This window comes from Hypanus sabinus, chromosome 25 (genome assembly GCF_030144855.1).
Source record: "Hypanus sabinus isolate sHypSab1 chromosome 25, sHypSab1.hap1, whole genome shotgun sequence".
Lineage (NCBI taxonomy): Eukaryota > Metazoa > Chordata > Chondrichthyes > Myliobatiformes > Dasyatidae > Hypanus > Hypanus sabinus.
Window position 1 is genome coordinate 28,261,453 of NC_082730.1, and position 26,329 is coordinate 28,287,781.

At 40.2% G+C, this 26,329-nt stretch overlaps 1 protein-coding gene across 3 annotated transcripts in view; it reads left to right on the top strand.

The window, feature by feature from the left end:
• The window catches only part of LOC132381132 (semaphorin-3D-like), a 132,612-nt gene that overhangs the window by 29,029 nt on the left and 77,254 nt on the right, over positions 1–26,329 (top strand). For 2 of the 3 annotated variants that reach the window (XM_059950395.1, XM_059950397.1), the window contains exon 1: positions 10,545–10,753. The exons of the other annotated variant lie outside the window; for it this stretch is intronic. In XM_059950395.1, the coding sequence (XP_059806378.1) occupies positions 10,597–10,753 (157 nt within the window). In that variant the 5' untranslated portion in view covers positions 10,545–10,596. Of the gene's footprint in view, positions 1–10,544; positions 10,754–26,329 lie in introns of those variants that run through there. 3 annotated transcript variants of the gene reach the window in all.

A 26,329-nucleotide genomic window follows, 5' to 3' on the forward strand; every position in this document is an offset into this window, starting at 1 on the left:
TTGTACAATTTGTTTTTGTTGTGCGTGGGGTGGTTGATATTCTTGTTGCTGTTTGCATGATTTGTTTTTGTTTTTTTGCTTGTGGGGGTTGATTTTTTCTTTGAACGGGTTCCAGGGTTTTCTTTGTTTTGTGGCTGTCTGTGGAGAAGATGAATCTCAGGGTTGTGTACTGCATGCATACTTTCATAATAAGTGTGCCTTGAATCCTCTGAACCTTTTACACTTTATTCATAAAAATATACACTGAAAAAATAAGTACAATAAGTAAATGATATTTCTTCCATTGTGCCATTAAATTAATACAGACACTTTCCGTGCATCTGTGTCATACACAATTTCTCTCCGAATAATACATTCAAAAAGTGTTAAAGAGGCTGTTGCACTGGACACCAGATCCTAAAGGCCAATTTATACTTCTCTGTTGAATCTATGCCATAGGTTCGGCAGAGCCATGTACCCTATGCTGTCCCGTACGCCATAGCCTGATGCGCACTTCCCCAAAAATGTAACTACACGTTGCAGCGACGCAGACCGCAACAACTGTTATTGGTCTGCTTTGTAGCATTGCATTTCCGGTTGCTTCTTCTTCTCCGCCATTTTTGAATTGAGAGAAAAGAGAGAAGAAGAACGTGAGTTGTCAAATCTACCTGCTGACATCCGAAAATATTTGAAATGCATTTCCCCATCCATGTCTCTCAGTGGGCGGACAAGCACAGGAAATTCACCCTCCTTCTGCCTCAATCCGTTCAATGGTTGTACACGCCATCTCCTCCGACGTCTTCTCTCTTTTCTACATTGCAGTAATTTCAATAAAAGTAACTCTTGCTCAACATTTATTCGCTCCAACTCCAACATGATGCGCTCAGTTTCAGTTGCCATTGTTTGAAGTACACAAAGAAACTCTACACAGTGGCATCGAAACCCCACCGCCAACTGACGTTTTGGTGGTGAATTGCAGAGCAACTCAGACACACCAACACACAAGTATAAATGCACACAACAGTGTAGGCCACTTGCGTAGGCTATGGCGTAGAGCCTACATGGAAGTATAAATCAGCCTTTAGTGTCCATTGACCTTGAACTGTGTTCTATCCCCACTAAGCCCTTTGGTAAAGGCACCAAAGTTTAATACACTCTCAATGGGTACTCCCATACCCTTGGCGTGTCCCTGTCAGCAGCATTTGCTTCTGGACCTCCTTAAGATGAAAGACTAACAAGATTTGAATGGACCAAAATATTCCTTGCACCAAGTTGATGATCTTCCAATAGCTAATGCTTGTCATGGTACAGTGCCTATAAAATATATTCACTACACAATGCCTCCCCAATGGAGGTTTCCATATTTTATTGTTCTACAACATTGAATCGTAGTGCATTTAATTTGGGGTTTTTGACACTGATCATCAGGAAAAGACCATTTCTTTTCAAAGTGAAAACAGATCTCTACAAAGTGATCTAAATTAATTACAAATATAAAACACAAGATAGATGGTTGCATAAGTATTCACCCCCTTCAAGTCAGTATTTAGTAGATGCATCTAGGGCAGCAATTGCAGCCTTGAGTCTGTGTGGAGAGGTCTCTATCAGCTTTGTACATCTGGACACTGCAATTTTTCCCCATTCTTCTTTACAAAGCTGCTCAAGCTCTGTCAGATTGCATGGGGATCATGAACGAATAGCACTTTTCAAGTCCAGCCACCAATTCTCAATTGGATTAAGGTTTAGACTCTGACTTGACCACTCCAGAAAATTAACTTTGTTGTTTCTAAGCCATTCCTATGTAGCTTTGTCTTTATGCTTGGGGTCATTGGCTGCTGAAAAACAAATCTTCTCCCAAGTTGCAGTTCTCTTGCGGACTGCATCAGGTTTTCCTCTAGGATTTCCCTGCGTTTTGCTGCACTCATTTTACCCTCCACCTTCACAAGCCTCCCAGGGCCTGCTGCAGTGAATCGTGCCCACAGCATGATGCAGTAAGGATGGTGTGTTTGTGATTATGTGCAGTGTTTGGTTTGATGGGCAAAAAGTTCAATTTTGTTTTCATCAGACCTTAGAACCTTCTTCCAGCTGACTTCAGAGTCTCCCACATATCTTCTGGCAAACTCTAGTCCTCTTCTTGCACGGTCACTCAGATTTTGAGGACGCCCTGCTCTAGGCAGATCTACAACAGCGCCATATTCTTTCCGTTTCTTTACTCCAGCAGATTTCATTTGGCTTTTTTGACACTGATCAACAGAAAAAGACTCCTCAATGTCAAAGTGAAACCTTCACCAGTTGCAGCTTTATAGGACAATGGCACCGAGAAATCCACTGTTGAAAAAACTCAGCTAGAGTTTGCCAGAAGCCATGTGAGAGACACTGAAGCCAGCTGGAAGAAGGTTTTATCATCTGATGAAACCAAAATTGAGCCTTTTGGCCAGCAGACTATACAGTATGCTATGTTTGGCATAAGCCAAGCACCGCACTTCATCAAAAATGCACCATCCCTACCATGAAGCCTGGTGGTGCTTCACCGTCACAGGCCCTGAAAGGCTTTTTAAGATGGAGGGTAAAATTAATGTAGCAAAATACAGGGAAACACTGTGTGAAAATCTGATGAGGTCTGCAAGAGAACTGCAACTTGGGAAAAGATTTGTTTTTTAGCAAGACAATTGACCCCAAGCATAAAGCCAGAGCTACACAGGAATGGCTTAAAAACAGCAGAGTTAATGTCCTGGAATGGCCAAGTCAGAGTCCAGACCTCAATTAAATTGAGAATTTGTGGCCTTGACTTTGTGGCACAATCCCCATGCAATCAGACAGAGCTTGAGCAATATTGTAAAGAAGAATGGAGAAAAATTGCAGTGTCCAGATATGCAAAGCTGATAGAGACACAGACTCAAGACTGAAATTGCTGCCAAAGGTGCATTTACTAAATACTGGCTTGAAGGGGATGAATACTTATGCAATCAATTTTTATTTGTTTTATATTAGATCACTTAGATCACTTTGTAGAGATCTGTTTTCACTTTGACACGGAAGTTTTCTGTTGATCAGTATCAAAAAAGCCAGATTAAATCCACAGTGATTCAATGTTGTAAAACAATAAAACATGAAAACTTCCAAGGGAGGTGGGGTGAATACTTTTTATAGGCATTGCATGTATTCCCGGAACATTGTGCGATCTCTGTGATGCATCTACTTGATACAAGTTTCAAGAAGGTGTATTGCTTTCTTGTCCAGATGCTCTTGGCAAAACTCAAAGTCCATAAAGAAATGCATGATCAGGTCATATGTGCTCCACTCAACATGTTCAGGGCAGCTTGCCAGTTGGGAGTGAAACTCCAAATGTTCAGGAAGAAGGTGATGGAGAGGGATTCCCCCATGATCAACCAACTGAGGGTCTTTGTGCTTTTTGGTGAGCTTTGGCAACGAGGCGTTTTGTTAAATGGCATTAACCATTAAATGCTCAAGAAACCATCCCATCGGATCCGACAACCCCTGCAGGACATGCTGTGCTCAGAATCAGGTTCAGAATCAGATCTAGTATCACCGACATATGACGTTAAATTTGTTGCAGCAGTGCAGTGCAAGTCATAAAAATGACTATAAGTTACAAAAAAATAATTAAATAAGTGCAAAGGAGGATTAGTATTCATGGGTTCATGGACCAGTCAAACATCTGAATGCTGAGGGGAAGAAGCTGTCCCTAACATATTGTGTGTGCATCTTTAGGCTTTTGTACCTCCTCCCTGATGGTAGTAATGAAAAGAGGGCATGGCGAAGGTCCACAATGATGGATGCCTCCTTCTTGAGACATCAAAGATGTCCTCAATATAGGGAGAGTTGCCCTTGATAGAGCTGGCTGAGTCTACAATTCTCTGCACCCTCTTTAGATCTTGTGCTTTGGAGCCTCCATACCAGTCAGGGATGCAACCAGTCAGAATGCTCTCCGCCATACATCTGTAGAAGTTTGCTAGAATCTCCAATGACATACCGTACCAAATACTTTCACATTTCTAATGGAGTATGTCTTCTTCGTATTTCATCAATGTGTTAGGTCCAGGAAAGATCCTTCAAGGCTTTGTTTGATATATGGTTCCATCCTTTCTCTGCACATTATACCTGATGTGTGTTCTCCAACCCCTCACCTTCTCTTCTGCTGAAAACTAATTTGTTTCTCCCTTTGCTAGTTTCTATATCAAGCTATTGATTTGCTTTCCAATGAGTGACATGTGTGAAAACATGGTTTTACTCCCAGATGAGCTCAATGCCTTTCATGCACGCTTTGACTGACCAAATGTGAAACTTGAAACTGCTCACCCTTTCCACTGCTGACGTCTGAGTGAGGACTGACATGTGTTCTCCCAAATTCCCATTACTGAAGTTCAAAATCAATTCTGTCATCTTGTTGTTCTGACACTACTTAATCAGCTGATCTGTCTCACTCCTTTATGCCTACTTGTTGCTATCTGAAATTCTGCCAACAAGAGTGGAGTCATGGCTGAATATAGAGAAAGCACTTGAGCTGTGCCTAGCCACTCAGTTGTGAGTGCAGAGCAGAGAGCTATTGATTGTCTAATGGACTTTTGCTCCAAAGTGTTTTTCTATAGAAGATTTCCAATAAGAAGTGGTGCAACAATATCACACTGAACAGAATGTTACCCATCCTTCATAACGCCAAGGCACAGTTAGAGCCTCCACAAATAGCCACTCTTGGTGTGTATGTTCTTTAGTTCTAATGCACAAGTTGAGGCAGCCATACAAGAAGGTGGCCATCATGTTGAAGGCTCTGTTGGATGTGTGTTTCCCTCCTTTTTCTGCACCTTATACTCGATGTATGTGCTCCAAACCCTCACCTTTTCTACTACTGAAAACTAATTTGTCTTCTCCCTTTACTAGTCTCTATATCCAGCTATTAGCTTGCTTTCCAAAGAGTGACATACGTGACAACAAGGCTTTGCTCCCAGATCCGCTCATGGCTTTTATGCTCACTTTGATTAATAAAACATGAAGACACCTTCACAAATGCTTTCTGCCCTTGATGATTCTGTAATTACAGTCTCTCAGGCTGACGTGAGAGGATTCTACAGGAGGGTGAAGCATCTGGTCTGGACGGGGTACCTGACTGAGATCTGAAGGCCTGTGCAATTCAGCTGGCTGGAGTGTTCAACCTTTAACCTCTCACTTCAGCAATGTGAGGTTAGACAAGCAGGCTTCAATTACACCAGTGCTCAACAAACACATGGTAACCTGCCTCAGTAACTATCATCAAGTAGTAATAATCATCCACTGTAATAAAGTGCTCTGAGAGGAGAGCGATGAAGCATATTAGCTCCTGCCTGAGATGCCACTTGGATCTGCTCCACTTACCCTACTGTTAGAACAGGTCTATTCCAGATGCATTTCATTGGCTCTTCACTCAGCCTTGGAGCATCTGGACAGTGAAGGTGTATACATCAGGTTGCTCTTCATTCAATACTATCATCCCTTCAAAACTAATCAACACGCTTCAAAACCTAGCAGTCAATATCTCCTTGTGCAATTCGATCTTCAATTTCCTCACTTGCAGTCCCCAGTCAGTTTGGATTGGCAACAACATCTCCTCCGCAATCACCATCAATGTAGTTGGATCACAATGCTGTTTGCTTTGTGCTCCGCTCTGCTCACTTTATACTTATGACTATGAGGCTAAGTACAACTCGAATGCCATGTTCAAGTTTGCAAATAACACTACTGTTGTTGACTGAATCAAAGTTGGTGATGAATCAGCATATACGAGGGAGAATGAATATCTGGCTGAATGGTAGCACAACAACTTCGATGTCAGCAAAACCAAAAGAGCTAATTAATCACCAACAGGGGAAGGAAACCAAAAATCCATGAGCCTGTCCTCATCAGGGGATCATAGGAGGAGAGTCAACAAATTTAAATTCCTTGGCGTTATCATTCCAGAGGATCTGTTCTGAGTCCCATCCAGAAGGTATGGCAGCACCGCTATTCTCTTAGAAGCTTGCACAGATTCAAGATGTCGTCTAAAATGTTGACAAATCTCTACAGGCACGTGGTGGAGAGTAGACTGACTGGCTGCATCATGGCCTGGAATGGGAACACCAATGCCATGAAACAGAAAAGCCTACAAAAAGTAGTGGATACAATCCAGTTCCATCACAGGTAAAGCCCTCCCCACCATTGAGCACTTTGACAAGGAGCATTATTCCAGGAATGGAGCATCTATCAAGAACCCCCCACCATCCAGATGATGCTCTCTTCTCACTGCCACCATCAGGCAGAAGGTACAGGAGACTTAGGTCCCACGCCACCAGGTTCAGGAACAGTTATTACTCCTTAACCATCAGAGTCTTGAACCAGAGGGGATAACTACACTCATCCCAACACTGAACTGATTCCACAACCTATGGACAACCTGTGGACTCACTTGTAAGGGCTCTACAACTCACGTTCTTGACACTTACTATTATTACTTTTTAAACCTGTTTTTGTATGTGCTCCGTTTATTGTCTTTTGTACATTGGTTGTTTGTACTTGTGTGCATTTTTATTGATTCTATTGTGTGTCTTTGTATTTACTGAGAACACCTGCAAGAAAATGAATCTCAGGGAAAGTACATGGGGGCATATATGTACTTTGGTAAAAAATTTACATTGAAATTTGAACTTTTGAAAATTCACATTAAGATAACACTGAATAATTCAACAAAGCTACCTACAAAGCTTGGCTACAATGAAAAAGCCCTGAGGAAGTAACAGCACATAATGAAGTACACGACTGAGATGATTGTATCCCATCTTTCAGAGCAACTCCGTCTGCAGTACAACTGTAAGTACTGCCTGATTTGCCTTTGGGAAGATGATGGGCAGCTGAGTTCTTGACCCACTATAACCTTGCAGAATAAACTACTCCCACAATGCTGTTGGGCAGTGAATTCAAGAATTTAGACCAGGGGTTCCGAACCTGGGATCTATGGCATAAAAAAGGTTAGGATCATCTGATTTAGGCTAAGTAATGATGAAGGAATAATATATGTATCCAAGGCAATACAGTGTTTGAGTAGGATATCCTCGAGGTGGTGTTGTTCCCATGTGCCTCTTGCCCTTGACCTTCTTGAGGGTAAAAATGCAGACTCTGGCAATGCTGTTGCCTCTCAGGCATTAAGTAACAGTCTTTAAGGTTTTCTTAACGCCTTTTGTAATATTTGGAATGGAGGAGTTCAAATATTGAAATAGAGAAAATGTTTTCATGATCAGAGGGATACTTGAGGGAATAGAACAGGTAACTTTAGAATATTGTTTTAACTTAAACTGTTTCAGGTTCAGGCTAGTGAATACTCAATTTAGGATGGTTGTTATGGAGCTCTTCATGCAATGCACATTGAATAGGTATTTATATACAGACAAAAGTCCTGGTTAACGGCTAGAAGGCTGATACCAGTGGTGTTCCACTGGGTTGGTACTTCCTCCCTTTGTTTTTGTAACATATGTTACTGATCTGGACTTCCTCTTGGGAGCATAATAAAAATAGTTTTCAATTGTCACAGAAATATTGGCCTAATGATTAATAGTAAGGTGGAAAGTTTTTTCTTTGTGGGAAGATGTACATTATCTAACTCGACTAGACACCAAATTGTCAAACAGAATTTAGTCCAGTGTGGGGTAGTACTTTTGGGAGATGCCGTAGAATAAAGTAATATACAATAACTGGTAGGATATTCAATAATGTGGAAGGGCAAAGGGACTTTAGCAGACACACACAACATGATAACGTGGCTAAAAGGACACACAGCATGCTTTCCATTCTTAAGTGAGGCAAAGAACATACTTGGGAGTTTGTGCATGAAGTAGCAAGAACTAGTTAGGTCAGAGCTTGAGTATCACCTTCAGTTCCAGTCACCAGATTTGCACGAAAGATGCGCCTTCACTGGAGAGAGTGCAGACTAGATGTGTGAGGGTCTAGTCAGGAGTGGAAAGCTGCAAACATGAGGAAAGATTGGACAGGCCAGGACTGTTGTCTCGGGTAAAGAAGCGGCTGGGGGGGGGGGGGGGGGAAACTTGACTAACATGTCTAAAACTGAGGAACCTACATAGAATAAATAGAAATTATGTATTTCCTTCTGTAGAAATGTAAAAAAATGGATTTCAAGTTATTGGTAGGAGAATGAGAAAAGCAATGAGGATTTTTGTTTTCTCTCCTGGAGAGTGACTGGGGTTTGGAAGTCGCTGGTAGGGGAAGAAATCTTCATCACATTTATAATATACTTAGAAGTACATATATTTGAACAAGTATAACTTGCAAGATTCCAGAATTAGTATAGAAAGTTGGGATTAGATTGAATAGTTCTTTTTCAGCTTGTACGGATCAAATGGAGGCATGATAGCCTTTTTCTCTGTTATAAATCTTCTATAATTTCAACATCGTGTGAAATAATTTACATGTAGCAATGGAGAAGCGGTGGGATCTTTTTGGATGGATGAAGTCAAAGGGACAGCTCGATGACCTCTGTTATTTATCATTATCTCGTGGTTTTGAGAAGCTATCAGGAGTTTAAAAGGGGTTTGATCCAAGAACAATTTCGGTATTGATGAGGATTGAAATGCTAGGGAGTGTAGGTTGGGAAATTAGGAGTGTGAGGGGGAATTTGGGAGCTTTTCTAACCAACGGATAATATGATTTTCAAATACAGTATAAGGAAGGATCACTATAATGTATGTTTGGGTCTGGTCAAGAGATTTAGCCGGTGGTCTTTATAAAATCAAAGACTGCAGAAACTTAATTCTGAAACAAATAGGAAAATGTTGGAATTAATAGCAAGTCAGAAAACATATGTAAATTTCTAACTTCCACTGGCAGCTTGCGCCACGCGCTCATTACCCTCTGAGTGAGTGAACAAGCCCATTGTGCCAAAAGCTTTCATTATGACTCTATCTACCTGTGACGCCACTTTCAAGGAATTATGGATCTGTATTCTCAGATCCCTTTGTTCTAACGCACTCCTCTGTGCCCTACCGTTCACTGTGCAAGTCCTAATGTGGTTTGTCCTCCCAAAGTAGAACACCTCACACTTGTCTGCATTAAATTCCTGTGGTGAACTACATATACCTGTCTGGACACGCCCCCCTGCTGACTGCTCCTGTGGCTCCTCCCACGGACCCCGGTATAAAGGCGATTGGAGGCACAGCCCCGGCCTCAGTCTCCAGGATGTAGTGTAGTGGTCAATTGCTGCTTGTTCTTTCTTCCAGCCAATAAAAGCCTATATCTCGCCTCACGTCTCCGAGAGTTATTGATGGTGCGTCAATTCCATCTGACACTTTACAGCCCATTCTTCCTGCTAGTCCAAATCCCACTGCAAGCTTTGATAGTCTTCCTCATTGTCCACCACACCTCCAATCTTGATGTCATCTGCAAATTGCTGATTCAGGTTACTACATTATCATCAAGATCAAAGATAAAGATGATGGATAATAATGGACCCAGCATCAATCCCTGAAGCACACAATTCCTTCAAAGTGGCCCTCCCCTTCTTGTTTCTAAGTTCTAACCAAATTACCTCACTGGAAAATTACCCAACCCACAAGAACATCCATTCTAAACACTGCTGTAATGTCCTCCCATGTCAAAAGGCAACACCCCCTCACCTCTCACTTGTCCTTCTGTCATGCTTGTGTCCTGGAACCAGTTCTGCCTTTCTCTCAGCCATGTTTTTGTCCTGGCTGTTAAGTCTCAGTCTCCAGATCTAATGCACTTCCTGAAGAGATCCCAAGGACCTGAATCCCTGCTTCCTGCACTAGTATCTCAGGCCTATCTTTTTACTTCCGTCCTTACTAGCAATAAATAGGTTTTACTTCATGGTTACCGAGGTGGGCAGGGAAAGTTGGGTGAAAGTGCCTGTTTCCATTCTGTGTCACTCCATGACTCTGATAACCTGACACACTTTTCATTCATACTTTCTTAAAGAAGCTGCACAGTAGAGCCTTAATTTTCTACTGAAGAATCAGTGCACCAGTGGATTTCAAGGAAGCACGAGCGCTAGAGCACCAGTGAAAATCAAGAGAGTAAAGGGAATGGGACCTCTTTGCATTTGTGTGGAACATGGGAAAGTTCAGCTTGTAAGCCAGATTCCATGCTGCGGGGATTTCCAAATCATAGTATGGCAGTAACAGATTTTTCCAAAGAAACTGATCTGTTTCCAAAATATACTTCATTCATAAAATTTACAGTTAATCTGCACAATATATTAATGATAAACTTGATTGTCTTAATTGAATATCAAGTCTAATCTGAAAGAAGGTATTAAATAACTGATGCTTATCGTCTGATCTTTATCAATTGTGAATATCTTAAAAGTTTTCTTGAATTAATACAGGTTATTGTTCTGCAGGCTTCAACACTGTCAGGGATAATTTTGCAGTGCTTGGCTCTGCCAAAACCACTCCTTCCTTGTCTGTTCCTTTTGGAACTCATGCAAATTGTTGGAGACTGATTGGCAGCAGTATCGCCACTCCCACTATTAGTTTCAGAACTATTTCAGCAGTGAACTGTAATGAATTGAATTGGTATTCAGTGGGACTGGTGTGCATTGGAGTAATGCTGTAGACTTGTAACATGGAGTGTATAATTCTAATTGGAGAAAGGGATTACAGAAACAAGTTTCCTACTCCAAGGGTTACTGCTCTGTGCTGTTGTATTGTTTTCTTTACCCTTTTACCGGTGAATGGTGCCTGGAAGCAAAGTAAACCTCGCCTGAAGTTCTCATACAAAGGTAAAAGTTTTATATGTGTCAGATATTTCAAGGTCTTTTTTAACATCTAGAATAATATCAACCTTATTTTCTTTGCTGTTAAGCTTGGAAAAGCCAGCAAGACACTGTGTTTCTGACAAGTAACATGAGAATGTAATTATTTTGACACAAGATGCATATGGTTATAATTTCAGCTAAAATTTTTCTGAATTGCCATTCAAGCTTTAATTAAACTCTATAAAACTGAAAGATTCACAAAGGTTTTGTGTAAATTTACCTCAAAGATATCAAATAATGATTTAGTAATGCTACTAATTCCAGTCTTGAAGATTCCAGTAAGTTCCTCAAAGCAAAATTGTAAGTGCAATTGTATATAAATTTGGACAAGTGACAAACTCTCACTTCCTGGGAAGAAGATTACAAGTTTTACATTTACCTTTTATAGTGTGAGATACCAATTGGCATAAACAATCCCTGAGCCACTGGAATTATTAGCTTTCTAGTCAATGTTTGAATTAGAGATGTGGAATTAGAGATGGAGCAGATGCTTTGTGAAGAGCAGAAGCAGTAAGTGACTAAGATCTGTTTCAAGTAGAGAACTGTAATGAATTTGATGAAGGTGCTGAAGGCAAACTGCCTGGAGGTAACTGTAAAAAAGGCAGTGGTCTGTCTTAAATATGCATAAAGCCTGGCTTCTTCACACGGAACATTCATGCTTGATTTCAACTGTTCTTTCCTCACCTTGTCTTCAGCTGCTGCTGAAAACGTGACTAGTTTAAATCATATTTATTACTTTTATTTTTTAAATGGATAAAATAAATTCAGAAGTAGCATAATGATCTGCTGACAGAAATAGGTCATAAGGTGTGGGTGCATTGTTTTTTTAAACCATGGAAGCAATGTTTCAGTTCTACACCAGAATAAAAGCTCTACTTATACACATCTTGACATGTGTTACCTCGTTATATGAACTACTTCTTAAACGTTTAACCTTCATTATTTTAATTTAAAAAAAACAAATTATAGCATTATTTAACTTACAAAATAGAAGTAAAGAATTTACATAAACTTGAATTTGAATATTTGCTTTTTCTAAGGAATGGTGACCATTAATTTATGAAATATTTACTGTAATCTGACAAGCTAGTTTCTCTATATCTTGTCTTTAAGGGAAAAATATAATGCAAGCTGTTCTCAATCTTTAAATTGTAAGCCACTTTTATGAGGTTTTTTGGGCTACAGATCAGAAGAACAATGTTAGAAATTAACATAATGTAAATTTCTGCACCCCTTTTAAACAAAAATAAAAATGAATGGGTCTGTAACAAACCTGTCAAGGTTAGGATAGAGTAAACTTTTTCCTTTCTCCTTTTATAATTAAACATCAGCTCTCTCTTTCTCTCTCTTTCTCTTTCTTTCTCTCTCTTTCTGTATGTCTCTCTTCCCCCTTTTTTTCTCTCTGAGTCTTTCCCACTTCTCTCTCTCTCTCTCTCTCTCTCTCTCTCTCTCTCTCTCTCTCTCTCTCTCTCTCTCTCTCTCTCTCCCTCACTTTCTCTCTCTGTCACTATCTCTCTCTGTATCTGTCTGTATGTCTCTCCATCTCTCTCTTTGTCTGTGTCTGCCTCTCTCTCTACATGTCACTCTCTCTGTCTAAATGCCTCTCTTGCTCTCTCTGTCTGTTGGTATGTCTCTCTCTGTATGTTACACACACACACCATTTACATTCCCTTTGCTTTTTAAGCCACATTGGGAAATAGATTATTGGGTATTCATTATTGGATTTGCTGCAGTGACCTTCATCTCAACTATAGACGCCATGGCAATAATTATGCAGAAGAAACATTTGCTGCTGTTATTGATGTCACAACTCTCTCTTTCTCTCTCTGTCCCTCTCTCCTCTCCTTTTTCCTCCTCCTCTACCTCTCCCCCTCCCCTCTCCTCCTCAAGCCTTCAACCCTTCTCTCCCTCCCTGTCCACACTCCACCATCTCCCTCCCCTTTCCCCTCCCTCAGAGTCTCTCTTTCTCACACACTTTCCCTTTCTCACGCACGCTGTCTCTTTCTTTCCCACACACTCTCTTTCTCACGCACTCTGTCTCTCTCTTTGTGCGACTTCACCAGAGTGTAGCACAAGAGAGGTTTAGTTTATTTTTTGTGAATACCAGATACGTATGTTTGAGATTTTATATTTTAGATCTCCAATTTCTCAATGAAGAAGATAACCTTTAAAGCTCAGTACCTTATATGCAGCTTTAAATGAAGCCCAGAGTTGCTGTAATAAATCAAAGTTATGCAGAATTTTCTCCAAATACTTGTTCTCCAGAGCAATGCAATCTACGTATCTGACAGATACTAGACATTTGGCATCTGGTATAGTTCTGGAGGAAGGAGGTATGTATGTGAATTTTAATGTAAGGTTGTTACTGACAGAACAGGGGTACCGTGACCTTTACTGCACAAAGAAAGTCAAATTATTCTATTTATGCCATGAACTGATACATACATCATAAATATATCCAATAAAAGGAACCATAGGGATGTCAATGGTATTAGGTATTAAATTAAAGTATGCACTAATTCTGTTTTACATGCTTTAAAAAATCTGCCCAAGGAATAAACTGAACTTTCAAAATAAGACAATTCCTCCAAATACACACATCTGTAACAAACACAGAGTTTGCTATCATCGCTATAAGAACTGAGAACGTATTCGGTTCACAGAGCCACAAAATATTTTTCCACTCACACTGTTCCTAAAATAAGTTGGATGGAAAAGCCTGGTTGGTCTTGAGATTTTTATTTACAAACACAATGAGCGCTGTGTTGCCGAAGGAGCTGTCAATCACTCATTCATTTATCTTCCATGGCATATGGAATTTGTTTAGTTGAAAGGATTATGTTAATTGAAGGAAAGCAGTTAGTGATCTTCTCATGACAGCACTGCTTAGTGCTCGCAGCTGGTCATAAATTGCCTTTGTCTTCCCCGCATCAAACATCACTGCTACTTTTAATGATTATCCAGGAAATAGCTAATTACCATATGAATCTTCCGTGAACATCAAGCCGCATTGTTTAATTAGTCAGCGATTCATTGCAAGGAGCAGCCACACATAACAGTTATGCTGTTGTGTTGTCAGGGGAAGACATTTCAGTCTTATTTTTGTTCCAGTGATTAGCTTTGTGCAGAGTTTGTTTAGTAAAAACATAGACGCTGCAATATCTAATCCACATTGTTTAATTAATCAGCAATTCACAGCAAGGAGCGACCATATATAACAGTTATGCTGCTGTCAGGCGGATAAATTTCAGTCTTATTTTGGTTCCAGAGATCAGCTTGCTGAATGAAAATTGCAACAGCAATCGCAGGAGCAACAAGTGATGGACAGCGGTAGAATTTTCTAAATCCACCGATTGTTATATATCGCTTATCACTTGTATGATGGCTCTGGAAATCTTACTGTATTGCAGATGAGATTAACTAAAGATCTTACAGCTGTTTTAAACTCCCATGGAAAGTAGTCTTCGGGGATATGCACATCTGCTCCTTATGAACACTCTTGGCATATTCTCTGAAGAATACATGTAGAAGAGAAAAAAATAAAATTCTATGGCTTTATTCATCATTGGGGAATTTTTGAATGTTTCCCATAGACAAAAAAACTACATAAGATTACAAAATCTAAACTCTTGACAGGTTAAGGGAACAAATGAGTGAGTTGTGTGGGTTGACTAACTTTCAGCAAAACTGGAAGATGCTTGAGATGAACACTTTATATTTGGGAACAAAGCCTGGGATGGGAACCGTATTAAAGAAAGAAAAAAAAATAAAATGTGTGGAAGTAGAATGTGGGAATGGACCTGACCAAAAGGTTGATGGTATAAGGAAAGTGTAAATGGTTGGAATGGATTATAACTGGTGATTGAGGAGATAAAGTGGTAATGAAAAATCTAAATAAAATATAGTTGGACTTAACGTTTTCAGGGTAGGGAAAAGACAATTGGTTTGGAAGGTCTCTTCAAAATCGTTTCTGAAGAGTGTCGGCGTGTGCGTGTACTATTGCGAGGCCAACATCAGTGAGCAGCTAGCAAAACCCAGCAAGAAGTCAGTGTTCCAGCAGTGCTGAAGCGAAACAAGATCACAACAGTATGAACTGAAAGGGTGTAGAAGTGGAGATGGTGAAAATGAGGTATTCTCGGAAATACAGTTACTCTTTTTTTTGATTCAGAGGGTGCAGTGGATGCATCACATGCAAAGATTTCTCCACCGTTGAGCACATTGACTGAGGGAGAACTTCTTCACTCAGACTGTGATGAGAGTGTGGGATGAGCTGTCAGTGCAAAGTGGGGGAATGTGGGTTCGCTTTCAACATTTAAGAAAAGTTTGGATAGGTACATGAATGGGAGGGGTATGGAGGGCTAATGGTCCAGGTGCAGGTCAATGGAACTAATGGTCTGGCATGGACTAGATGGGGCAAAGGGCCTGTTCCTGAGCTGTAGTGTTCTTTGATTCTATAATTCTTTTTATATAGAGTGTTGCTACAACAAAAATGAATCCATCATTAAGGACCCCCACCATCCAGACTATGCTTTCTCCTCATTACTACCAGGAGTATAGCAGGAGGTACAGTTGCTTTAGGCTCACACAGCCATCAGGTCCCTCCATGGGTAACTTCATTCGACAAAACTCTGAATGGATTCCATAACCTACAGATTCACTTTCAAGGACTCTACAACTCGTGTCCTTAGTATAATTTATTTTTTATTTACACAATTTGTCTTCTTTTCAACATTCTTTGTCAGTCTTTGCTTATGTACAGTTTTGCATAAATTCTATTATATTTCCTTATTTTTCTGTAAATACTTGCAAGAAAATGAATCTCAAGATAGCAGCATATGCATAGGTATTCTAACAATAAATTTACTTTGCATTTGAGTTTGACTTAACGTGCATGATACATGTGAAAGCTTCTGGGCATCAAAAAGGTGAAATCATTTAAATATATATTTTTTAATGAATAAATTTAATGAGTTTTTTGTTCATGATGGCTAAATATCAAAAGCTGAGAAGTTCCTGGTAGGAGCCTAAAGTGCTGAGATTTTCTTTCTTCCCGCTCTCCCTTGAAAAATAAGCAAACGGTGTGGTATTTCATACTACATCGAAATCACTGTTCTGGGAAATATGAACATAATTTTCTGCCTTGACAATCTTGAAATATGAAAATGCTACCGATCACATTGGTATCTTTTTGTGAGCAGATCTATAGAAAATGCTGCTTCACTTATAATCCCATGAAAGCTGGACATCTGAATAATGAATGTGACGCTCATTACTCATGATATTCAGAATAACATTCTAATAGCTATAATGATGAACACTTCAAAGCTGAACAAGAATAAATTGCCCATATGTGAGCTTCGCATATGATACAGTAGAAACATTTGATGGACTTCCAATTGATTATTTTGGACCTGGAACAAGAATGTTAATGCGTGTCCATTTACTTTGGCTAATGGCCTGTGGGACATACAACTCCTTTTGAGGTCCAATTTGTGAGATCCAAGGCAAATATCAGGAATGCAAATTAATTTGAGAAGAAAATCGTTTGGGTCACAGATTTAATAAGTTTTGGCTGAACATGGGACTTTCACGGTTCTTCTGTTAGACAGTTGATTTGGTCGCTGTCCTCAAGCATTTTGATTCAAGATGTTCCAGCTGTTGACTGTCCCACACCTGTGTTAAAGTCATCAAAGGTATTTATTCTGTGAATAAAGAAATGAGTCACCTGTAGTACTTCAGCTGAATCATGGCGTTCTTTCCGAGCATAGTCCTGACGAAGGGTCTCGGCCCGAAATGTCGACAGTGCTTCTCCTTATAGATGCAGCCTGGCCTGCTGTGTTCCACCGGCATTTTGTGTGTGTTGTTGTTTGAATTTCCAGCATCTGCAGATTTCCTCGTGATGGCACAAGAGAGATTTGTTCACTTATAAGCAAATTACTACATTACTACCAATGCAGATTTACTTATCATACATACAGGGGAAACTAATAAAGAATGCATTGCTTGCATTGGTATCCAGCACATCTAAGGATGTTAGGGTCAGCCTGCAAAATGTCTCCATGCATTCCGGTGCCAACACGGCTTGGCAGAACAACAGAAAGCACAACAAAACAGAATACAACAAGCAACAGAACAGCAACAGCAGAACAAGGCACCCACCCACCCACACATACAAGCAGTCCTCCATCTGCAGGACAGGCTTCAGGGCTCCATTCTCCAGATTTCAGCTATCGGGCTTGAAGTTCTGGAATTCTGATTCACCATCAGGCTTCGATCTTTGGTATTGACCCCTGGGCAAGCCAATGACAGGACCCCAGGCTCGAACTCCACACTTGCCAATTGACCGACCCTTGTGCCCCCTCTTGCTTCCTGCTTGGACATCCAATACAGGGCTCCATCGTCCTGGGCCAGCTCCACATCCCTTGATGCCTATCCATGTTGCTAACCTCTGAGTGCAGAGCAAAGGCTTGGACTCCAGATGTCCCATGACCCATGTCCACATTGCGTTCCTTCACACATGGAGCAGAGCCTAGAGTCCTTTACCACTCATCCATGTTGTTGACCTTCAAATGTGGAGCATGGAGCAGAGGGCTAGAACCTGGCCTGACCTCTAACTCCTCCACACCCTTGTCCCTAAAACCTAATCTGACCCTTAATTCCCCTCTCTGTCTCCAAAACCATCCCTACTAACTCAAAAAAAAAACTGGCATAAGGCATTGGAAAAAGTAAATTCTGTGGCTCTGATGTATTCATCCAATGTCAGATGCTTAATTCTTTGCACAATTAGTGCATCCTGCAAGGTCAAGAGTGTTTCATGAACATGGAGAACAAGCACAATAATTTAGTCTTGCAACCCTCCTTTGTTTTTTTCAATGTCATCAGAGGTCTAACAAATACAAAATTGTGAAAACAGTCCTGGCCATTTTGCACCCTTCGGCTAAGATGAACACCTCACTTTATCTGTGCATTACCACCTAATGCAGGGTTTCCTATCTTTTTAATGCCATGGACCCCTTGCCGTTAACTAATAGCTCCATGGACCCCAGGTTGGGAATCCCTTACCTAATGCTATGTTGGAATTTGCTATGCATGAATTGTCCACATTTCAACAAGGACTACTTTGCAGACGTATCTTCATTGACTGTAAAGTTACTTAGGACACTTAGGTGTGAATATAATTTTCCTTTGTAAAAATGGTAAAATAATTTGAGAATTTTGGTTGGACAACCCATTACAATTGCTGCAAATCAAACAAATGATTAGCTGATTTTACAATAGTCATGTGGCTTCAATTGTAGATGTTATTCACTGTAGACGGCAGGAGCCAGGTCCTGTAGAGCAGGAAAAGAATGCAGAGTGTTGATCATCTCTTGAAAAGGATGGACAACAGTGGAGCATGATATTACAGTATGTGAACTGATCATATGGGACTGTGCTGTAGAGAGGTTGGGTTGAAATGGTTGCCAAAGCTCATTTGGTTCTCAGCTGTGCTCAGGACAGGAATCTTGTCATACTTACCCTTAAGCAGCTCACAGAACTGAGGCAACTCCTCTGAGGCAGAAAGCTGTATCAGACTTGACCGTGGACTAACTTTGTCAGTCCTTGGCCCCCTCTACTGCCACGATGAGGCCATGCTCAGGTTGGAGACTCAACATCTTATATTTCGTCTAGGTAGCCTCCAATCCGACGGCATGAGTGTCAATTTCACGAACTTCTCATAACTGCTCCCCCTCCTCCCCTTCACCATTCCCCTTTCCTGTTTTCCTCTCTCAGCTTATCTCCTTAACTGCCTGCCCTCTGGTGCTCCTCCTCCTCCCGTTTCTTCATGGTCTTCTATCCTCTCCTATCAGATTCCTCCCTTCCCCAGCCCTTTATCTCTTTCACCAGTCGACTTCCCAGCTCACCCTCCCCTATACCCGGTTTCACCGAACACCTTGTACTTCTTCCTCCCCACCCAACCCACCTTCTTATCTGACTTCTCCTTATTTTCCTGATGAAGGTTCTCAGACTGAAACATCAACTGTTTACTCGTTTCCATTGAGGCAGCCTGGCCTGCTGAGTTCCTCCAGCATTTTGTGTGTGTCACTTTAAACTTCACCTAAGAGGAAATCCAGTGGTTCCTACTAAGGGTCTGATGCCCTGAGCAACAGGCCATTGTATCTGCCAGTGATGCTCACATCCTCAGAAACAAAAATACAAGTTCAAAGAAATCTGCACTAGTCCTAAGAGAGATGAATTTCATAGTGATATTTATTGAGAATATATTACTCAATGAAATGGACATATTTTTCAAAAAATACATTAGAATTTGGCCTGAACATAAACAGCTGCATATTGCACAGTTCTGAAATATTTCACACAAGTTTTGACAAGAGACTTGGCTTTTATAATAAGATGTTCAGTAGTTATTCCGTGATTATTTAATGAAACTGTTTTTAATCAAAACATACATTTGACATGTACACTCCTGTCAGAAAATTCAACTTGATTTCTCAAAGTAAAGTTAGTTACTTGTGAGATTATTTTATTACAAATACAGAATTCAGATGTGAGGGCATTTGGAATGCACTAGGGTAAGCAAGCTAGGTCAATGTCAGGAAGCAGTCTAGTTTAATGTTACTTTTTTTTGTTTCAGTAAATCAAAAACTTACAGAATATCATTTCTAATGTTTTTGAAGAATTTACAGTGTTGATAATTCCAGCAACTTCCTGCTAATTAGAATGTAAGTTCCATCAGGTTGGTGGGAAGTAAAGCTTCATACATCCATGTTTGGAACTGTGCTCAAACCTCCCTGCTTTTGTGGCCCGAAACCAAAAGAGCCGTCAGCAGTGTATCTTCAGTTTGCCCCTCCCATGCTGGTCCATGGAAACGCTGTTTCCTGGAGCATGACAGTAATTTACATGAAAATGATTAACTGATTTAAGTAATTAACTGACTTAACTAATTGCTTCATGGAAAATTAAGTTGAGTTGAAATGAACTGATTGTTCCCTACTTTGATCAATGCTTTATGTCATGCTCCTTTCATTGGTAACATTGTCACTCAGGGGTTCCCAGCCTTTTTTGTGTCATTGACCGAGGGTCCGTGGATGCCATGTTGGGAAACCTTGGCTCACTTCTGTTCAACCGTTTATCCTGTGCTTGTTAACAAATTGGAACCTGATAGAGCAAAGCCTAGATCTTAAGAATTCCATCCTTAATTAAAATTTCCTCCAAGGCATCAGCACTTCCTTATCTCTGATTTTCTGGAGAATTCTGCGCCGCCACTTTACCCTCAGTCTTTCACACATCAGTTCAGCCATGCCTTCAGCAAACTTAATGCAGTCAATACCTCTCCTCTATTTCCTTTGTCAAGATGCTCAATGAAACCTGCCTCCATTATCAAGCTTTTGGTACTACAATTTCCTTCAATGGTTTGATGTCAAGTTTTGATTGATAATGCCCCCATAAACTGCTTTAGTGCACTTGGCCATATTGTTGTTGATGTTTTCATGATTTTTTTGGATGAGTTTTTAAACAGGGGCACCTCAGCTTTCTTATCCAAAAATAAACAGAATTTGTAAGAAATTCCCTTCAGTTCTCTCAGCAAATGCCATCAAATCCGGGCTGCCTGACTATTTGTTTCCTTGTTTTTTTTTCAGAAGTTTACGGTGTCTCAGCTGGGGCCATGTTTTTCTACAGTGATTTAATTTGAAGCATCAGATTCAAATGGATCTAAAGCTCATTGGAACTTATCAAGATCTTGAAATGCATTGTTGTAGATATTTATTAGGATAGGTGGATGATATTAGAACAGGAAGATTGAAGGGTTATTGTACCATTAAGGGTATAACCTGCCTTAAAATTGGGCAGCTTCTGAGGCCAAGGGTGTCACGTGCATCTGAATGACGCCAATACTTTATCTGTGCTGAAGAAAGTCTCAGGTAAGCCTGACGCCAGCTGAAGGATTAAGGCCTTAGTTAGGGCAGATATCAGAGTCTCTTGATCAAGTAGCAAGGGAGTCAGGGGTGGGAGGGGTAGAAGGGGGGATAACAGGAGATTAGAAAGTTGGAGAGAGCGGTGCCATTATACATCAGGACCTAAAGGTGTGGGGGAAGCAAGGATGGTAGCACGTCTTGAAAATACTTTGCTTAAAGGCAGCTATAGTTCAGAATATTGTGATCTAAAATTCAAGGCAAATTGACTGTGCTTTTTGCAAGTTCTGCAATGAAGCAATTTGACCCTAAGACTACCATAATCACTCTCCTCTCCAGAAATAACCATATGCGCATGGAAAAACAGAACTTTGATTGAGTATTTATACATTACTATTCCGTTCTTTATCTCTATGTACTTATTAAGAAAGGTTATGCAAATGGAGTAAACAGGAAAGTAGTTAGTATATTTTGGAGTTTAGTTATGCCTATCTTAAATGATCAAGATTGAATTTATGATTGTCTCACATATATATACAAGTAACTAGAAGCAATATGTGAACTTGATTCTTCTCCTAATCTTTGGCACCAAAGCTGCTGGGAGTTAAGACTGCAGAAACTCAAAGGATGATATAATGTTATTGCAAATTTCTAAAACCACACAGCATGAAGAATTTTGAAAGTTCGGTCCCAGCTAGAGCACTTCGAAGAATTTGACTAAATTCCCTGCAGGTTCTGTACTAGTACTGTACCTAATATGGTTCCACACACACTGCTGTAGGAAATAACTTCCCCACCACTTGAATAACATGATCAGTGATTGTTTTTTAATTCTTCCCCATTGGAGAATTTGAAGCAAAGGGCACTTTCTTTGTGGAACAAATCTACATCTTTATTATTTTAGCTCTGTCTGAATTGGACCATATGGGGAAATAATCCTCTGCCTTCCATGGAGACCTTCTCTCATCAATTTTAGTCAGAGGTGTGGTACATCATAGGCTGCAAAGATAGAGTTGCACCAACTAATTGAAAATCTAGACATCTCTAAATTTTGTGAGAATAGTGATGTACTGTACATACAAATTTAACTGTCGAATTCATGCAGCTTCAACCCTGTCTGACTTCTTCAATGCTTATCTTAATGTCAATCTTGTTAAATTTATTTCCTGAAGACTGTTTTTGTTTCTACCCAGGTGTGGGCTTTTGAAATCAGTCTGGCACAGCTGCCCGTGAAAAGCAGGAGATTGCTTTACTGTTGGGACAAGTCTGTGTCAACCAACAGTCCCCTGGCCAGAAAACTTCTGCAGAATGCATGCACAATTTGCTAATCCATTTTGCAGCTTACAAAAGAATTGGTGGCAAATGGATAACACTCCATACTGGATCATGTGCTCGGGGGCTTCGAACATACAGTCAATAAATGGATCAGATTACAGCTCTCTATAACTGATGTTTCAACATCTTCTTACATTGATGCAAAGTCTTGCAATTAAAAAAATACATCTAACTTTGGAGTCTACAGCCCTTTCAGATTTTCAATTGACGGATTTACTTTAAAGAACTACGCAGTGACACCCATTTGAGCACCTAACTTTTGCATTTTTCCTTCCATCTTCAGTGCCAGTCCAATCACCATCCCCAACACTTACCCTTCTCCCCACCTACCCCACAGCCTAATTTTGTGTCCCTGAAAACCATCCCATCATAGTCATGGAAAAAGAATCAGCAATGATTACTATGAGGTCACCTCTCATGTTATCCTCAAAAATTACAGAAAGCATTTTAATTATAAATCAATGTAAAAATGATAACTTACAAAGTGCAGGTCCTCGTTTTTATCCCATATTTCTAAGGCTGAAAGGTTCAAATGCTAGATTTAGATGATTTCTCTTTGCTGGAACTTTGGATGATTTCTAAATAGATTTTTCAAAGTAAATTTCAGCATGATATGTATTAAATGGAGAATTATATAAGGGGTACTCAGCTGCAACATATTTAAATATGTCTTCTAACATATTATTACCAAGCTTATGTTTTGTGGGAAAGTGGATGAAAAGATCAGGCCAAGTTTTTATTAAAAGTTGAGAAAATTAAAAATATAGTAGTGGTTAGTGCTTCCAGTGTGAAATAGTTTTGTTTAAATTTCAACTGTGGATTTTAAAAACATTTCTTTAAACTCCATCCTTTCTAAAGCAATACTAGATTCACACCCTTTCTTTTTTTCTGATAAAGAATCATCATGCAGTTCCGAGCTCTGGTGCTCCTTAACTTCACCATGAAAATGAAGGCCTCTGGAATTCCAAACTGTTCAATATGACGAGGATGTCACAACCAGGCTTAATCACACGCTTGACTAAAATTCAGCTTGCTGAGCGCTTTCCCACAGTGGTCAAAGGACAGGACAGAAAACTGAACCACATCCTGTTACTGAACAGAAACCCCCACACCTCCATCCATTCCCCTTCTGACCACCACCCGACCCCCTCCACCAAAGGCTTGGGACCTCCATCTGTCACACAGCCTGCAATAACATTAGTCAGCATGAACCTTGGATCCGCATGGATCAATTTCACATCGTGTTTGCTTAATGAAATTGGGAAGAAAATCCCAAAATACTTGTCTTTATGAAAGCACGTAATATAAAATCTGTGAACTGTGATATTATCCTCATGGTTCCCAAGATGTTTTACAATCAGCTTGGTTTTGAACACAGTTTCAACTTTTCATTTGACTTTTCATGCCTTTGCAGCCATCGCCTAACTTTTCCTAGACAAGTGGATGAAGTAACTGAGACAATGGGTTTCTCAAGGGCTGCAGAACACTGCTGCTTTCAAACCAGATGAAGAAGACATTACCAGACAATACTCCAAGGGGTGGCGGATCCAAATTCCTTTGAATTAGCCATTATTTAATTGATAAAATTTTCCCAGTTATGTTAAATGAAAATAAAAAGCCTTTGAAGAAAAGTTTATTAATATCACTCCAGGTGACTAAGTGCTGTTTAGTGGTTCATTCTTAACAATGTGGTAACTGGTAGAGAAAGGGAAGCAGAGATAAGTAATGGTGCTGTTTGGTGTTATTGCTTGCATAGTGCCAGAACATTTGCACGAGTTTAAAGGTGAATAATACTTTGGAAGTAAGGACAGAAATTGATTAAGTTATTAATGACTTAACTTCCTCCTATACGGTGGAAAATAATCTCCTATCAAATTTTATAGCAGGATGAAGGCCAAGCTTACGTGGATAATTGAAGTAAGCTATGGTTGGGTTTTTCATCTTTCACTCTTTACTTTGTCATTATTTATGCCATATCCCAGTCCTATTTACTTCTTGGGAGAGATCAATGCCAATGTTGTATTGCACTGTTGAGTTATGTTACTATCTCATGAGAGAACATGGAGACATAACATTAGTTGTTCATTCAAGTGTAAAACATCCCAGAAGTTCAGAGCAAGAATTAATCCACTCCAGAGAATTGTTAATCCTTGCAATGAAGTGTGGGATCATGATGTTGACAGTGATTCTTTGAGTCTTTCATGTGGGACCTGGAGCTATCACTCTTTATTTTAGGTTTCCAGTGTCTGCAATTTTTTAAAAAATTACATTTACTGTAACGTTCTGACAGATTGCAAATTCCAGTCATTCACATGCTCATGGATACGTGCCATGTCCCCTTAAGATAAAGATCACAAGGAAAGACTGGCTGGGTGGCAGGAGACCCCCTTGTAGATGTGGGAGCTGCTTATTACTCTCAGAGCAGATTGATTCTCTCCACTAGTTTGATTCTTCGAATTCAGGGTGATGGATGAAAGTCAGAGTGTTCCAGATTTTAATTGCTGAAAATTAACGTAGGAGTTTACTTGTGTATTTGAATCACACACTCAGAGTAATACAGTGTAAAAACAGGTCCTTTGGCCCTAATTGCCCATGCTGATTAAGAAGTCGATCTGCATTAATTCCACTTTCCTATATCCTGCTGTTCCTTTTCTATGCATGTACCTGCCCAAATGCTCTTTTAAATACTGCGACTGTATCTTCCTCTGGCTCCCCTGAAAGCTTACTGCATATTCCAGCCCCCTTCTGTGTGAAAAACATGCCCTCCGATTTTCTTTAAATATTGCCCCACTCATGTTAAACCTCCGTCCCCTGGTTTTAGATTCACCCTCCTCTTGGAAAAGTCCTTGGCTATCTACCCTATTTATGCCCTTTATAACTGTATAAACCTCTATAAGATCACCTCTCAGACTCCTGCACTCCTGCGAGAACGATCCCAGTTTATCCAGTCTCTCCTTGTAACTGAATCCCTCCATTCTAGGCGACGTGCTTGTTAATCTCTTCTGCACTCATTCTAGTACCACTGCATCCTTTCTATAGATCGGTGACCAGAACTGCAGACAATAGTCCAAGTGTGACCTAACTGTTTCTTGTGCAGCTGCAACATGGTGACTCAGCTATGATACTCAACACTATGATACTTCCTATGAAGGAATGCAAGCTAAATTCCTTTTTCCTTATCTTATCCGTCTGTTGCCATTTTCAGGGAGCTATGAACTTGCATCTCAAGGTCCCAAAATGCATCAATCATCTATGCTCCCTGTCATCAAAGTCTGGCCAGTATTAATCAACACCAAATGTGTCAATTGTCTGGATTAAATTTCTTCTTCCACTGCTCCAACCAAATTTCCATCTGATCTATCTTCCTCAGTATCTTGAGCCAAGCAACCTTATTATCTACAATGCCACCAATTTTGCGTCATCAGCAAACTAATGGTATCAGAACACAAATGCTTAAAAGGACCTGAGGAGTGACTTCTTCATACTCTTCTACCGTGGTACCATGGCTACCACAGCCATGTCCTTCCAGGGAACTTGTCTATGCTGCCATCTTGCACTACATGGGGGCCAGTCATTTTGTGTGTACTACTCTTGTTTTTCAGCATCTGCAGAATCTCTTGTGTTCTTCAAACAAAGCGTGGCTTTGCTTATGCATTGAGCTGCTGGTAAAAGTGGTTGAGGCAGGCAGATTAACAATATTTAAAATTCATTTACATAGGGACTTGGGACAGGAAAGGTTTAGAGCATGGGTTCCCAACCTTGTTTATGCCATGGACCCTTACCATTAACCAAGTGGTCCATGAACACCAGGTTGGGAACCCCTGATTTAGAGGGGTATGAGCCAAATCTGGGCAAATGGGACTAACTTTGATGGATAACTTGGTCAACATGAACAAGTTGGACTGAATGGCCTGTTTCTGTGTTGGATTACTCTATGTCTCTGTGACTCCAAGGATTCATTTGATAACAATGTACCTGATATACTTTTCCTCCATTTTCCTGGTCAACCTCTCAATTTCCCTCATTAATCAAGTTTCTCTAACTTTATCATCTTTCTTTCTTACCCAACAGGCTTTATGGGTTGTGAGTATTTATGTGTATTCTGATAGAATACGTGCTGCAATATGGTATCATATCTAGTTTTATTGTTGTGTGATTAAATGGGAGAGGTTCCAGAGGACTGGAGGGTTGTGGATGTTGTTCCATTATTCAAAAAAGGGAGTAGAGAGAGCCCTGGAAATTATAGACCAATGCGTCTTACTTCAGTGGTTGGTGAGTTGATGGAAAAGAT